Source organism: Amaranthus tricolor, chromosome 4, assembly GCF_026212465.1.
Source record: "Amaranthus tricolor cultivar Red isolate AtriRed21 chromosome 4, ASM2621246v1, whole genome shotgun sequence".
In the NCBI taxonomy this organism is placed as follows: Eukaryota; Viridiplantae; Streptophyta; class Magnoliopsida; order Caryophyllales; family Amaranthaceae; genus Amaranthus; species Amaranthus tricolor.
In genome coordinates, this window is record NC_080050.1 from 14,083,291 (window position 1) to 14,095,165 (window position 11,875).

The 11,875-nt window shown below is 31.6% G+C and overlaps 1 protein-coding gene across 3 annotated transcripts; it reads left to right on the plus strand.

The window, feature by feature from the left end:
- Positions 1–6,460: 6,460 nt before the first annotated feature.
- LOC130810407 (uncharacterized) lies at positions 6,461–11,393 on the plus strand. Of its 3 annotated transcripts, XR_009041045.1 has the most exons (3): positions 6,469–7,061; positions 8,692–10,523; positions 10,896–11,359. XR_009041045.1 is itself a non-coding variant. In XM_057676450.1 (2 exons), the coding sequence occupies exons 1-2, from the start codon at positions 6,524–6,526 to the stop codon at positions 8,763–8,765; spliced, it is 612 nt and encodes a 203-aa protein (XP_057532433.1). In that variant the 5' UTR covers positions 6,461–6,523; the 3' UTR covers positions 8,766–11,356. The 3 variants fall into 3 exon arrangements, 1 of the variants encoding a protein (XP_057532433.1); XR_009041046.1 differs by having other exon boundaries at positions 6,461–8,557; positions 8,692–11,393; XM_057676450.1 differs by having other exon boundaries at positions 6,461–7,061; positions 8,692–11,356.
- Positions 11,394–11,875: the final 482 nt, after the last annotated feature.

Consider the following 11,875-nt stretch of genomic DNA (forward strand, 5'->3'; position numbering starts at 1 on the left):
GAAGAAATTTTTGATAATTAACAAACCACACAAACCACATTCATAAATAAAATCACATTCTTGTGACCAAAATTAGAACAAATTAAAATAAATTACAATGAGAAATTACCTTTAAAAAACTCAGCCCTATTTCGTGTGGGTATTGAAGAAGGTTGAAGAAGGTTAAAGAAGTACAAATTCGTGGGTTTTGTTCAAGGGTTTTGAAGAAGGTTTCAAGGTGAAGACAACAATGGCAAACAACAATGTATTCACGAGGGATTATGTACTAATTTTGTGGGTTTAAAGAAAATTGAAGCTTAGCTTGAAGAACAAGAATGGGGTCGATGAAATAATCGTGCGTATTACAGTATAGGTTTGAAGAGGGTTTGGGAATGAGAATGGACGGTTTTGTAGCGTTTTATTAAGGGTTATTTGCTGCGGTTCTTTAAAAACCGTAGCATATAAGTGATTTTTTTTTTTTCGTTTAATACTTAAATGCTGCGGTTCCATGGTGAACCGCAGCATTTATAAATTTTTTCAAATATGTATCAGGTGGGCAGAAGGCACTCTGCTAGCCGCGTAGATCTACGTGAGCCGCGGACTACAGTTAAATGCTGCGGTTCCCTCCAGAACCGCATCAAATAATAATAAAAAAAAATTTTTTTTTTTTTTAATACTTAAATGTTGCGGTTCTTAATGAACCGCATCATTTGAAGGGGATTATTTGCTGCGGTTCATAAGAACCGCAGCATTTGATGATGTTATTTGCTGCGGTTCACTAAGAACCGCAGCATTTGAGTGTATTATATGCTTAATGTATCCTTAAATGCTGCGGGGATGTTGAAAACCGCAGCATTTGTTTAGTTTATTGCTGCGTATATTAAAAACCGCAGCAAATGTGTAGCAGCAAATAAGGTTTTTTCCACTAGTGTATTTGTTAAACTGCTCTGATAAGTTTTGATTTTGATATTGAACTTCTTTTTACATTGCTCTGAACTTGTTCACATTTGCTTACAAAATTAAAAATACTTATTTACTGATTATGTTTAACTATTTTTGGAAACTACTTAAAAACATAAGTTTTGATGCTATGTTTTTATATATGGAGTAAATTGTTTTAATATGAATACTTGGTAAATTAATTGTAACGAGTTGATTTACAAAAGTTATGTAGAGTAGCTTTAATCTCTAGCATGCTCTATACTTTCGTTTTACTCTATTTTTGTTTAAGTTTGTTTAAAAAGTTTGTCATCATCAAACGGGGGAGTTTGTTGGCCTCTTAAGGTTTTGATGATGACTTTACTTTAATTAAACAAATATATTTTAGAGATTATTTTGTAGGTATATATCCGATTTTATCGTTGATGAAGCCTATGACTTGGTCGTGGAGAAAGTACGTGTCAAAATATCCAAGAAGTAAGAAAGTTGCAAATGGAGACAGGAAGTCTACTGTTCCCAAAGTAACAATCTGACTGAAGCTGTAGATAGAGACAGTACGCTGTTCCCACGATGCAGGACCAGAGAAAACGGTTACTGGAAAAATACGAAATTTATTTTCTGTTTTCAGTTAATGTTTAGGATAAAAATTTAATTTAGTTGCTTTATTTAATTAATTTATTAATTGGCAAAAACCTAATTTTAGATTCCTAAAAATATGGAAAAGACTTTTTCTTTGCTTTGAAAAAGTCTCCTTTTAATTAGGAAACCCATATACTATTAATAGTATATAAGATAACCGTCACTTATTTTCCGGAAAACTACCAGCCGGTTATTCCCCTTGTTTTCATTTACTTCCCCTTTGCTTTGGGATCAAGTAAGCAAGTGGAGATCATGGGTTAAGTGCATTCGGCTGTTCCTCTTATAAATAGAGGAGCATTAGCTCAAAACCGAATATCTCATAGATCACAAAAAGAGTGTCCTTGAGTGAGATCAATTAAGAAAAATATTTTCTGTTTTATTGCCAATTAATTTATTATATTTTTCAAAAAGCAACTATTTAAGTTTTTATCTTCTTAAGAATTTGGCCTTGTAATGGGTTTTTGAGAGAATAGTTGTAATTAGACTTAAGGGAAGTCTAAGGGAAAAGAGAAGAGAAAGAGAAGAGAAGTGGCCTAAGTAGAGAAGCTTCGAGTGAAGCATTTAGAGAATTGAGAAGCTTTGAGTGAAGCAAAATTTGTTTTATGTAATTGTAACTAATTGCCTAAAACATAGTAGAGAATTTTAAAATCCCGGGGGGTCGTGGTTTTTCCTTCTTATTAGGCCAAGAAGGTTTCCACGTAAAAATCTTTGTCTCTTTTATCCTTTTATCTTTTTCACTTTAAGTTTAAGTTTTATTTTATTGTTAAATTTCCGCAAAAACAGGGCAAAAATTACTTAAACTTGTAATACAACAATTCACCCCCCTCTTGTTGAATTCGCCCATCTCTTGGGATTCCTTCAATATATATATATATATATATATATATATATATATATATATATATATATATATATATATATATATATATATATATATATATATATATATATATATATATATATATATATATATATATATATATATATATATATATATATATATATATATATAAAATATATATATAATTAAAATTAAAGGAATTTCGGACAGCGGCTACTGCCTCGGTAGTCGCGCCCCGATCCGAGTGTTGGGTGTGTTTCGTTGTTGTTTTATTTACCCGATGCGTTTTAAAACTTGTAAAAACGCTCAAAATAATTAAAAATAGTAAATGGATGTTAGAAATTATGAAATTTGGTACCCAAGGTAATTGATGCGTTCCGGACGCAGTGGTGAAGTTGGATTTTTCATTTGAAATTTCTAAACTGTCCGAAATGGCTGTTAAAGTTTCTAGTTAAGTATTAAAGTTTTGAGCTATTTGAAATTGGATGAATTCAATTAAAATTATCAAGTCTTTGTGATATTTTAGTAGTATGGAGTGGATTGAATGTGTAAACCCGTTCTTAAACGTGGTCGTTTTGTGTGTATGTTAATTAGGACCTCGATTCATAAGAGGGTGAAATTCCTATAGTGCTTAAACGTCGTTTGGATTTGCAGTGCTTAAAGGTACACGCTTAGACCAGACTGTTTATGTGGTTGTGCAAGTAGTGTTGTTTCATTTCTAATTGAGATATTGTAAATCACATAAGGATTAGACATCTCAAATAATTTGAAAGAAGTTAACTTGGAAATTGAGGATTCATGTGTTGTTACCCAAAGGGGTTAACTTTTGGATTGGATTATACAATTTTGTTCCCATGGCAGTTTTGGATCATTACGGTCACCATGGGGGTATGCATACTTTAACCTCTGACGACCCGAACAGGACGGGCAACGTCTTAGGTCGGTGGTTGCCTTGGGATTAGCTCTCCCAAGTATATTCCTCCAAAAGGATTGGATTTTTACTTGAACGACCCAAACAGGACGGGCAACGTTACAAGTTGGGAATATCTAATAACGAATGTAATAAAGCCTTTGCATGTTAGGATGAACACGTTGCTTGTATTCAACCTAATTGTTATTTGAATGAAGTCTCTGACGTGGATTGGAATTTGTTCTTGGAACCTGCTATGTGTTGTCGTGCGACCACTAGCAGGTTGATTGTAGGTTGGGGCTGGAGTGAGGACTTGACTCAGAACCCGTAATCATCAAGCCTTTGTTTTTCTTTTGTAATAAGATCAGAAGTAGCAATATTATGTAACAAGAGTTATGATAATTTCTTTTCGTTTCGTCTGTTTTTCATTAGTCTGTTTAGAGGTCAATAGGCTCTCGAGTTGTACGCAGGAACTTCCGCTGACTTGGTTCTACCGCTTTGAAACTGTTTTTGTTTTGTCTATTATATTCCTTTTTCAACGGAACGTTGACGATCCTAGAGGAGACCTTTCTCTAGAGTCCGAACAGTGAACCGAAGTTCGTGTTTTCATATGAATTTCCGGGTCACTTAAACCGGGTCGTTACATATTTTGATGTGTATTGATGAATCACTATGTAAGAAGTGATATTCAAATGTAATGACAATTAGTTTTTGCTAACTTTCTACGTATGTATTAACACTTTAATTTTCTACGTATGCATCAACCTTAATTATATACTTCAACAAAATAATACTATTCCATTGAATTTCAAAGTAGTTATTACAATTGACATTTAGCACAACACAAGTACAATTGCAATGAAAAGCATCCATGAGAACATAAGCACCATGACAATGGCTTTAACTAAAGTAGCTTGCTTCATATCTTCAGTTTTGAGGACATCCAATTTATTCTTCAAAGTGTGTTTTTTTTGAGCTTTAATTTCTGAATTTTCTCCTTTAAGCCTCCATTTTTCAGCTTCTAACCAATCCAATGTTCTAATTTAATTTTCTTTGGAAAGCACATCACTTTCCCACAAAAAAAAATTTGCAATCGGAATCCTACAATTACAAATGTTCATCAAACCATAATCTGAAATTTCATACATGTATAAAATAAAATACAAATAAATACTTATAGGCCATTGTGGACATAAATAGAACATTTCTCCAGCACGAAAACCCTTCTTGATTGTTAATTTTGCAACAAATCCATGCTCACATTTTGCGCTCTTATTCAAATTTGAACCTCTATTGTATACTGAAGAACAATAACAATTCATTTTTGCAAAAAAAAAAAAACGAAAACACACACACACACACACTTTTGTGAAAATGAAAACCAAGCATCATTATCACATTATATAGGGTATATATCACATTATATGTGGTAAATATTCAACGTGAGGGGGTACATGTGTATTTTTTATTATTTTATTATCATTCTTATTATTATTATTATTATTATTATTATTATTATTATTATTATTTAATTCGCTACTATAACTTTTGTTTACACTTTTTTTAGTTATTTTTTAAGTTTAATTTTTTTATTATTTTATTTTATTATAGTATTTCAATTAATTTTTTAATTATTTGTTTTAATTGATTTAAATTTTTTTACTGTTTTATTATTATTATTTATCTAATTATTTTTTATACTCTTTTTTATTAGTATTTTTTATTTTTTATTTTAATTTTTCATTTTTTATTATTATTATTTTTACTTTAATTTATTAATTTATTATTTTTCTTCGTTTTCTTATTTTTTATTTTTTTAAAATTTATTTATATTTATTTTTTACTTATTTTATTATTATCTTTTATTTTTATAAAAAGAATTTTATTAATTTTTTATTATAGTTTTTTTATTTTTTTTATTAAATTATTTTTTTATTTTTTTATTTTATATTTTTTTGTAATTATTTTTTGATATTATTTTTTTATTCTTTATTTCTTTTATTTTTTTGCAATTACTTTTTAAAAAATTTTTATTATCATTTATTTTTTTTATCTTTTTTGTAACTCTAAACTAATTCAACAAAATATGTACTCCTTATAAAAATATAGGTACCTTACAAATATAAATTATATTTTAAAACATATCAAAGTTTTTCTTTTGAATCAATATGTGTTAGGCAATGGTTCTTAAATGATACGTAATTGTTAACCAGTACGTAAATATGTATCCTTAACAATAATAGCTACCCCTAAATGTTCTACTTATAAAAATATATGTACCTCTAAAATAATAAAAATATATATCATTAAAATAATAATATATACCCCTAAAATGCAAATAGATGTAGTACATAATTGTTCATAAATGGTACATAATGTTTCTTAATTAGTACGTAAATATGTATGCTTAAAATTATAATATGTACCACTAAAATAATAATATGTACTACTTATAAAAATATATGTACCCCTAAAATCATAATATGTACTACTTAAAAATATATATATATATACCCCTAAAAAATAATTAAAAAACTAAAAAATTATTATAAAAAAATTATAAATAATAATAATAATTAAAAAAAAAGTAAATAAAATAATAAAATAAAAAAATATAAAATAGACAAAAAAATTTAAATAAAAATAAAAAAAATAAAAAAAAAAGTTTAAAATAATTATAAAAAATAAAAAAAATAAAAAACATAAAAATAAAATAAATTAAAAAATAAAAAAATCATTAAAAAATATAAATAGAAAAATAATAAATATAAATAAATAAAATTGAAAAAAAAGTAAAAAAAACAAAAAAAATTTAAAAACAATAGTTAAATAAATAAATAAATAAATAAATAAATAATGAAAAAAAAAATAAAATAAATGAAAGTTAAATAAAAAAGAAATAAAAAATAATAAAAAATATAAAAAAATTTAAAAATAAAAAAATTTAAAATTAAATTAATAATAATTAAAATAAAGAAAATAAAGAAAATATTAATATAAAAAGTAAAATAAAACATTAAATATAAATAAATTAAAAAATATAAGAAATAAAACAAATAAGATAAATAAATAAAAATCTAAAATAATAAATAAAATAAATAAAATAAAAAAATTAATATAAAATAATAATACAAAAAGTAGAAATAGTCTTTGAACGCTTTCTCCCTCTTCTTTCCCTCTCTACTGTTTTTTCTCTCGGTGTGTTTGCTCCAGCTATGGCGAGAGGGAGGGGACGCCCCCGGAAACAAGTGGCTCAGAAGCGTTGTCCGTCCTCTTCTTCCTCTAAAGGGTCGGTGAGTTCGGCCTCTGCATCTACTCAGCAAACTACGGTGGTTTCAAGCCCGATTTTGGAGAATAAGGTGTTGAGTCCCCGTTCGTCTTTGGTGCATTTCCAATCGCATAACCTCTATGCAACCTGGGCTGCGGCGATGAATGGAGGTTTATCTAGCAGCCCCTCTGGTCCAGGAGCTGGTGGTGCGGTGGTTACTAATGATCCAGTCCCTCAGAGTTCTATTGTTCCATTGGAGGCTGCTTTAAGGAATGCTTCAATGGTGGGTTCTCAACAGCTTACTGCTTTGGTGACTCGATCTCCCAGTGCTATGATGAATCCAAATCCCGTTGTTGCGGTGAATCGAAGCCCAGATGTTGTGGAGATGTCTGGTTCTAGGGTTTCTGGTTCGATGCTTAATCCAATCAACAAGAATCCTTTACACAATCCTGGTGCTACTGTTCTCCCACATAAACAAGAATCAGGTACTCCCCTTGCTCCACCTGCACCTATTAAGATCTCTTATAAAGATGTGGTTGATGAAATTAAATTTTGGGAGACATCTGTTATTTGTGATGTGCTTGGTGCAAACCCTCCTTAACATGTGATTGAAGGTTTTGTTAAACGTATATGGAATCCTTTGGAAATTGATAAGGTTGGGACTGTTGCCTAAGGGGTCTTTCTTGTACGTCTGAAATCTCATGAGGCTCTTACAATTGCTTGTGACTCTAATGGAATATTATTTGATAAAAAGCCTTTTATTGTGAAGCCATGGTCTAAGAATGATTCTTATGAGAAGGAGAATATTACTACTATCCCTGTTTGGGTGAGATTTCCTAGTTTGAGTATGCATTACTGGGGTGACCGTTGCTTGAGTATGATTGCGAGAATGTTGGGTAAAGTCATACGTATTCATAATGTGACCCATAATAAAGATCGAATGCAATTTGCTAGAGTTTTGGTGGAATTGAACATTAAGGAGGGCTTTCATGACATGTTATCTTTTACCAATGAGGATGATGAGTTGATGACTGTGTCTGTTCAATATGATTGGAAACCACAACTGTGCTGCAAGTGTATTCAGCTGGGGCCATGCAAAGGAGGCTTGTCGTATGGGAATTGTGAGGCAATGGGTCCCTAAACGTGTGGCACCTCTTCTTCTTCTTCTTCTTCGGTTCCTATTGTTGATGATGATGGTTTCCAAACTGTTCCTACAAAGACGTTTGTTCCTAGTGTTCCACCGGAATCCATTATAGCTGCTACCTTTCTAGTACAAGTAATGGGTTAGAGATTTTGGAGAATGTTACGGCGGTGACTACTACGTCCCATGATGATCTTATAGGGCTGGGAGCTATATCCCATCCTCCTAATGCATAACATCCTTTCTTGGAATATAAGGGGGCTAAATCTCGCTAGGAAACGATTGGGGGTGATTAAGTTTATCTCTGACAATAATATTAGCTTGTTTGGCCTCCTTGAGACTAAGATCAAGCGCTCTGGGTCCTTCTTGGTGTTTAACCAATAATCTTTCGTATCATATACATGGTAGGATTCTTGTGGGTTGGAACCCTGCTCATTTGAAGGTTGATGTTCTTTTCTGTAGTAGTCAACTCATCCATTTGGCTGCTACTCTTGATCGTGGTAGTTCGTTCTTCTGTTCCTTTGTTTATGGTTTTAATGACAAAAATGGCAGATTAGCTATGTTTCAACAGTTGGCTGATTTATTGTGTGCTGGTCCTTGGATTGTTTTAGGGGATTTTAACTGCTTAGCTAATCTCAATGAAAGACAAGACAACTTGTCCAGTTACATGAGATTCAACCTCTTTGACATTGTTTGTCTTTGTGTAGTCTGCATGATACGAATAGTAATGGTCGTTTCTTTACTTGGAATAATAAACAGGCTGGCTCCAAATGGGTGTTCAGTAAGATTGATAGAGCTTTGTGTAATACCCTGTGGGAGGATGCTTATCCTCATGTTGAGGTGCATTTCTATCTAAGGGGGATTTCGATCATTCACCTGTTCTTCTTCAATTCTTTGCTCCTTCCAAATGGAAACCTCCTTTCTGGTTTTGCAATTTTTGGGCTGATAAACCAACTTTCTCTGATGTTGTTCAGGATGTTTGGCGTACACATGTCCCTGGCCACTTGAGCTATCAAATTCAGCAAAAATTGAATGTTTTGAAGCATAGTCTGAGGAAACATTTCCATCACACACCCCTCCAGAAAACTCTCCATCAGGTTGAAGCAGAGTTTGTTGATATTCAAGAGAAAATTCATGGGGATCCTGGTAACACTGCTCTGGTTAATAGGGAGATTGATTGTGCTCATAGACTAAAAGTAATTAAATCGGAACTCACTTCCCTGTTGCAACAAAGAGCTAAGGTGAATTGGCTAAAGTATAGAGATGATAACACCGCGTTCTTTCATAATAGCATCAAACATAGATCATCCCATAACAAGATTAACACACTTGTGATTGATGGGATTACTGTAAGTAATCCTATTTCTATTAAACAGGCTTTTCTGTCATTTTACTCTGACACTGGTCCTATACTGTCAATTAGTATGCACTCTTGTTTGAATCTGTCCTTTAGTGCAGAGGAAATTAAAGATGCCATGTGGAGTATTGATGATAATAAAGCCCCTGGTATTGATGGTTATAATAGTAAATTTTATAAAGCTGCTTGGCATATTATTGGTAAGGACATTGTAGAGGCTATTCAACTATTTTTTAGTAATGGCCAGCTTCTAAAGAATTGCAGTGTTACTGCTATCACTTTGATTCCTCAAGTTCCATGTCCTTCTAGCCCAGGGGATTATAGACCTATTTCTTGCTGCTATGTGATTTATAAGTGTATTTCTAAGCTTGTGTGTATGCAGCCTAAGAAGGTGCTTGGGGGGATCATTAGCCAATCACAGAGGCTTTTGTAGCTAGGAGAAGTATTGCTCATAATATTCTTCTTTGCCAGGACTTGGTTAAACACTACACTAGGAAGAGTTGTTCTCCTAGTTGCCTTATAAAAGTGGATCTTCAAAAAGCTTATGACACTCTTGATTGGAATTTTATACATGACATACTTGTGGCTCTTATCTTTCCCTATCATTTCATCAAAATTGTTATGACCTGCATCTCCACCACAAGTTATACTTTATTGGTGAATGGTGAGCCTTTTGAGATTTTCCACCCTAAACGCGGCCTTCGACAAGGGGACCCTATGTCTCCTCTCTTATTTGTTATAGGGATGGAATATTTATCAAGAATGTTGAATGTTGTGAGTTAAGTTGATTCTTTCCATTTCCATCCTCGATGTAAGCGGTTGAAACTGAACCATTTGTGTTTTGCTGATGATCTTATGCTTTTTTCCAAGGGAGAAGAAGGTTCAATCCAACTTCTTTGTCAGTGTTTGGATAAATTTGCTATGTTTTCTGGTTTGTATACTAATCATCCTAAATCAGCTATCTATTTAGCTGGTGTTCCCCTTCCTGGGAAAGTTCAGCTTGCTGCACGGATGAATCTGCCACTTGGTACGCTTCCTTCACAGCAAAAAAAATCTCTGTCGCTGATTGTGATGTTTTGATTGATAAAATGACGGCTCGTTTGAGACTTTGGTATTGTTAGAATCTATCCTATGCTGCTAGATTATAATTCATCACTTCAGTGTTGATGGGGATGACTTCCTATTGGTGCTAGCTGTTCATTCTTCCACGTGATATCATCAAGAAGGTCAATATTATTTGTAGAGCTTACTCATAGCAAGGAGATATTAATAATAGCTTTAAGGGTAATGTTGATTGGAATTTGGTTTGTCGACCTAAAAAATGTGGTGGTCTGGGTGTTAGAAATCTTGATGCCTGGAACACAGTAGTTGTGGGTAAATTGTCTTGGCATATCAGCTCTATGCAGGAATCCTTATGGGTGCGGTGGATCCATGGTGTATATACGAAAGGTACGAACTGGATGATCTTTAACCCCCCTATTACTGCTAGTTGGTCTTTGAAAAAGATTTGTGCTATGAGAGATAAACTGAGCACTTGGATGTTACAGGAGAAATATGTGATTAATGAGATTTATCATCTTTATGTTGTGCCCAATCCTAGAGTGAAATAGGACAAGTTTGTTTGGAATAGGCTCTCTATTTCCATAGCACGTTTTATCTTATGGCTCATCATGTGTAGGAAGCTTAAAACCCGTGATTAAGCTTCACCGTATAGGGGTAGTTACCGATGCTACTTGCCCCATGTGCAGTTTATGCTATGAATCTGTGGAACACATCTTTTTTCAATGCCCTTATAGCCAACAATGTCTTCAATGCTTGCAGAAGTGGCTGGGAGTACATCTTCCAATAGATTTTCATAAGCTTGCTCGCAAGAATCGGAGAACCTCAAAGTACAAGAAGGCCTTCATCATCACATGTATTTGTAGCCTAGCTTATTTGATATGGAAGGCGAGAAATGATTCAATCTGGCGTCTTAGTATGAGTACAGTTGATTGTCTTATGAAGCAGCTTATCTATGATGTGAAGATTAGCTTTTCTAGTCTTTTTCCTTTGGAAAGTTGTAAAACCTGGTTTATAGAGCTTTTTGTTGAGTAGGCTTTGTATAGATGCTCTTTTGAGTCTCTTCTCACCTTTATGCATATGAAGAGTAAAGTGGTTCAACCGTTCCTAAAAGGTGGGTTCTACTTTCATACTGATGCAATTTTCTAAAGGTGTGTAAGTTGTCTCTGATTGTATTGTTTGTCTTTGTTTGGATTAATGGAAATTTCTCTTTGTCCAAAAAAAATAATACAAAATGTAAAATAACAAAAAAAAAAAAAAAACTATTTTATAAATACTAAAGTAAATAAAGAATAAAAAAAAGTAATATAAAATAATACTATAAACAGTAAAAAAAATTTTAATAATTTAAAAAAATAAAACTAATATAAGTAATAAAAATAACAAAAAAAAATAGATATAATAAACTATTTTATAAATACTAAAGTAAATAAAGAATAAAAAAAAGTAATATAAAATAATACTATAAACAGTAAAAAAAATTTTAATAATTTAAAAAAATAAAACTAATATAAGTAATAAAAAAAAAAAATAGATATAAATAAATTATATATATATATATATATATATATATATATATATATATATATATATATATATATATATATATATATATATATATATATATATATATATATATATATATATATGAAATTTCTTTCCGTTACATTCTTACTATCCACTACATTTCTTCAATGTTCAGATAAAATCAGATTAAAAGAATTTATTTCAAATCTTAAACC

Coding starts and splice junctions, on each gene's coding strand:
- LOC130810407 (XM_057676450.1), top strand. CDS start 6,524: ATGGCGAGAGGGAGGGGACGCCCCCGGAAACAAGTGGCTCAGAAGCGT. Junction 7,062..8,691: donor CCCACATAAACAAGAATCAG/GTACTCCCCTTG, acceptor GATGTTGTTCAG/GATGTTTGGCGTACACATGT.